Below are 5,000 nucleotides of genomic sequence, written 5' to 3' on the forward strand. Positions count from 1 at the left end.
GTGTGTCTGTGTGTGTGGGTGTGAGAGTGTGTGTGTGGGTGTGAGAGAGTGTGTGTGTGTGTGTGTGTGTGTGTGTGTGTGGGTGTGAGAGAGAGAGTGTGTGTGTGTCTGTGTGTGTGGGTGTGAGAGACTGTGGGTGTGGGTGTGAGAGAGAGAGAGTGTGTGTGTGTCTGTGTGTGTGTGTGAGAGAGAGTGTGTGTGTGTGTGTGTGTGGGTGTGAGTGTGTGTGTGTGTGTGTGTGTGTGTGTGAGAGAGAGAGTATGTGGGTGTGAGTGTGTGTGTGTGGGTGTGAGTGTGTGTGTGTGTGTGTGTGAGACTGTGTGTGTGTGTGGGTGTGTGTGTCTGTGAGAGAGAGACAGAGTGTGTGTGTGTGTGTGTGTGTGTGTGTGTGTGTGTGTGTGTGAGAGAGACAGTGTGTGTGTGAGAGAGAGAGGGTGTGTCTGTGTGTGTGAGACAGAGTCTGTGTGGGTGTGTGAGACAGAGTGTGTGTGAGTGTGTGTGTGAGAGACTGTGTGTGTGTGGGTGTGTGTGTGTGAGAGAGACTGTGTGTGTGTGTGTGTGTGTGTGAGAGTGTGTGTGTGTGTGTGTGTGTGTGTGAGTGAGAGACAGAGTGTGAGAGAGAGAGAGTGTGTGTGTGAGAGTGTGTGTGTGTACATGAGTGTGTTTGTGTGTGTATATGAATGTGTGTGTGTTTGTGTGAGTGTATACGTGTGTGTGTGTGTGTATATGTGTGTGTGTGTGTTTGTGTGTGTATATGAGTGTGTGTGTGTTTGTGTGAGTGTATGTGAGTGTGTGTGTGTGTGTGTGAGTGTATGTGTATGTGTGTGTGAGTGTGTGTGTGTGTACACCTCTGCCTCTCTCCCACAGCTAACACTGCTTTCCTGTGCTTCCCCTCAGGCAGACGCTGCGACCAGTTTCCTCCGAGCAGCCCGATCTGGGAACTTGGACAAACTCCTCGACTACCTGAAGGCTGGGACCGAGATCAACACGTGTAACCAGGTGAGTGTGCTGTGTTTGCCAACCTCCCCCCCCAACCTTGTTACCCTTTGATCCAGATACAGAGCCAAGCTGAGGGCTGGGGCTTCTCTCTGTGTCAGCCTGGCTCACCTGCGACTGCTGAAAGCTGACCCCTAACCATCTCAGAATTCCAGTCAGATTTTCTCAGCCTCTGCAGGGTTTCTCCAAGTGACTGACCGTTGTACCTTTCTCTCGACATCTGGCCTGCATACGCAGTCACAAACCGTCATACCGTCTGTACAGCAGGTGAACCCATGAGAAGCCCAAGCGGGTATCGACCAACAAGCCTGAGATGTTACAAAGATGCAGGAACTTGGCAGGTCTGCCAGCATTTGTGCGAAGAAAGGAGAAGTAACTTTTTCTGAGTGCGGAGACCCAAAACAGACTCGGTTTCTTTCTCCGCAGACCTGCTGAGTTCCTCCAGCGATTCCTGCCTTCCTTTTGGGCCACCAGCACCCACAGTTCTTCCTTCAGTGTCGTCAGGATAACCGATGTTTGAGTGCCTGGCATTGTTCATTTGGGCTCGTCAGAAAATTGTCCTGAGGTGCTGCTGGGAAAGTCTGTCTCTCCTCAATTTTTCCAAATCTTTTGGAAGAGTCAGGGGACGTTATCACAGGGGAACGGAGAGAACGCTGACCCACTCAACCCAGAGTTTGGTTCTCTCCTCACAAGGGAAGAGATGAATATGGAACTTAGAACAGTACAGCACATTTCAGGCCCTTCGGCCTACAATGTTGTGCCGACCTATTATCCAACTAACATCAATCTGCCATGCAGACAGTACATTTTACTATCCCCCAAATGCCTATCCAAGAGTTGCTTAAAAGTCTCTAAAGTAAATGCCTGTGCTAATTCCCAAGTAAGCAGCTTATCTCCATCTTCATCCTCACCAGATGATGATCCGATACTTGCTTGAACGCCTTGTCTGATCCTGTTTCCTCTACGCGAAGAGCATTCCAGATCTATTCTGTGAAAAAGGTTAATGTGATGATTTCGACTATTCTTGCCTCAAATTAGCATTGTCAACATTTGTCCTCAGAAAGATCACTCTACATTTCTCTTGGCCCTCCCTGACCTTGGGCTTTTTCAACTGCCCTGCCACCAAGCCGCAGACCTCAAACCTTCCTTGCACCACCCACCCCCTCCCCCACTAACTGGTCGCTGTTTGGGGGTTTTTGGCAAAGGTTTTCTCCTCTCATACCCTCCAAACATTCCATTTGCAACCCCCCCCCCCCCACCCCCCCCGACCGCTAACCTTGTTTGCGGCCACACCCGCCCTTCTTTCAGAAACGCTTCGTCATCCCCGAGAGGCGAAACGGTTGGACCTGGCCTCTCCTTTTTTCCAGGGAGAGCTGGTGCAGTTCTGAGAACTGTGGGCCCCACTGCCCCACCCATCCCCTGCTGAGCAACAAGGACCACAGCACAGAGAGAGAGAGGTAGGGAAAGGATGGGACTGCAGCTGTGTGTGTGAGCGTGAGCGTGAGTGTGTGTGTGTGTGTGTGTGTGTGAGTGTGTGAGAGAGTGTGTGAGAGTGAGTGTGTGTGTGTGAGAGTGTGTGTGTGTGTGTGAGAGTGTGTGTGTGTGTGTGTGTGAGTGTGTGTGTGAGTGTGTGTGAGTGTGTGTGTGAGTGTGTGTGTGTGTGTGTGTGTGTGTGTGTGTGTGTGTGTGTGTGTGAGAGTGTGTGAGAGTGAGTGTGTGTGTGTGTGTGTGTGAGAGTGAGTGTGTGTGTGTGTGTGTGTGTGTGTGAGAGTGTGTGTGTGTGTGAGTGTGTGTGTGTGTGTGTGAGAGTGAGTGTGTGTACTGCTGACCGATAGGGCCTGAGCAAGCCGGCACAGCGAGGGTGTGGCTCCTTGCTGACGCTTGGGGCAGGCTGCGAGAGCGGTGAGCTGCAGCTGTGTACAGTGCACGCTCAGCCCCTGTTTACTGAGGTCAACAGGATCGAACCAAGGATCACGTTCCACTCCCATTGCATCACCCTCCCGACCTGTGCCGCAGAATCATAGAGATCCGCAGCACAGAGAAAGGCCCTATCGGCCCATCAAGCCTGTGCTGGTCAAAAAGAGCCACCTCACTATTCTAATCCCTTTTCCCAGCTATTGGCCTATAGCCTTGGCAGGACTGCAGAGCTGAGATCTGATCTGTTGCTTATGGGATCACTCAGCTCTGTCTATCACTTGCTGCTTCTGCTGTAGTCCTGTTTGGTGGCTTCACTTGGTTGATCCCTCATCTTCAGGCATGCCTGTGTGTTGCCCCTGGCATGCCCTCCTGCACTCTCCATTGAAACAGGGCTGATGCCGTCGCTTGATGGTAATGGTTGAGTGGGGGATATGCCGGGCCATGAGGCTACAGATTGTGCTGGAGCATAATTCTGCTGCTGGTGATGGCTCATGTAACTGTGAGAAGTCTGTCCCATTTAGCACGCTGATAGTGCCACGCCACACAATCGAGGTTGTTCTCAATGTGAAGGTGGGACTTCACCTCCACAAGGACTGTGCGATGGTCACTCGCACCATTACTGTAAGAGCAGTGGAGCATACAACCCATGTCATACACTGCCAGAATCTCTACAGGGCGGAGGCAGGCCCTTCAGCCCATCAAATCCATCCCAACTGGAACTACCGCCCTACCCCATCCCTACCGCCCCACATTTCCCATGGCGAACCCAGCCAACTTGCACATCCCTGAACACGATGGGAAATTTAACACGGCTAATCCACCCTAACCTGCAGATCTTTAGACTGTGGGAGGAGACCCACGCAGACACAGGGAGAACGTGCAAACCCCACCCAGTCGCCTGAGGGTGGGATCGAACCCGAGCCCCCGGCGCTGTGAGGCAGCAGTGCTAACCATTGAGCCACTGTGCCATATTGTAGCATTTCGGGGCTTGAGGCTAGAAGGAGCTTGATGACTCCATCCAGCTGATGTGGTCTGCCTTTGACATTGAGAGAGCTCCCATGAGACAGCTGCTCCTCTGTGGCAACTGACAGTGCGAGGACCTGCCGCACAGCCTTTTTCCAAAGGGTTTCCCCGTTCCCACAGAATTCAAACGCAAGCCTTTGCCCTGGGTTTCCTGCTTGTCCCAGGAGGTGCGATTGTGTTGGGAGCTGGCAGCAGGCTCTGCGCTGCAGGAATCACTATCATTGATACCTGCTTGCTTCGGGGGTCACAAGGACAAGCTCACATTGAGCACTCACTCGGGCTGCCACGTCTCCCATTGAGCCTTCCGCCCAGGGCGCTCTTGGCTTTCTGCCAGTCTCCCTCGAGGCTGGCACCCATCCTGGGAAGAGAAGAGAAGAGCTGAGCATGACGACTGGCAGTGCCGTCTTCTTCCTTAGGTACATGCCCTCCTCCACCTTTTGTGGCCCATCAGAAAGACACACTTGAGGAGTGGAGAGGGTGGGCAAAGAGATAGAGAGGCTCCCCTCACTACACACAGCGAAGCTGAGCGGAGCCCTGGTGCGTGAGGATTTCTCGAGTGGCATGAGGTTCTCTCTTGGAAATGGCATCTCGTGTGGGGCGGCATGATGGCCCCCTGACACCTTGCCCCCTGCCTGCCCACCACACCCCATCCCAGTGTGAGCTCTGTCGGGTTAGATGGTAAATTTTGGCCTGAATATGGAAGGAATATCAGACTTGTGGGAAAGGTCCAACCTCATATGTCCTGTATTGATGAAAGTGGGATGTATGTGGTTAGACCTATCCCAGGGGTCATGTATTCTTGCAAGTCGAGGCCTGAATGTGCCATCTGACTCCACCCAGGATCGTCGGGCCCCCGTCCCACCCACCAGGCCCAAGCGTTTGCAGAACGGGCAAGATCAGAACATGCACCAATGGACGACCATCTTCATCAGAAGGGAGAAGGAGAGACTTTCTCCTCTGTGTTTGGCGTGTAGCCATCCATCCATCCATCCAGGGATGCTCTGGGTGCGCAAGAGTGGGAGAGAGACACTCAGCAGTCCTGAGCTTTTTCTCCCTGAGCTTTT

At 52.8% G+C, this 5,000-nt stretch overlaps 1 protein-coding gene across 1 annotated transcript in view; it reads left to right on the forward strand.

The window, feature by feature from the left end:
• The window catches only part of LOC125447979 (ankyrin-1-like), a 262,637-nt gene that overhangs the window by 117,795 nt on the left and 139,842 nt on the right, over nt 1-5,000 (forward strand). Inside the window, exon 2 of the mRNA XM_059641167.1 lies at nt 898-999. Coding sequence (XP_059497150.1) covers nt 898-999 — 102 coding nt within the window. The remainder of the gene's footprint in view (nt 1-897; nt 1,000-5,000) is intronic.

Source organism: Stegostoma tigrinum, chromosome 40 (genome assembly GCF_030684315.1).
Source record: "Stegostoma tigrinum isolate sSteTig4 chromosome 40, sSteTig4.hap1, whole genome shotgun sequence".
NCBI classification, from domain to species: domain Eukaryota; kingdom Metazoa; phylum Chordata; class Chondrichthyes; order Orectolobiformes; family Stegostomatidae; genus Stegostoma; species Stegostoma tigrinum.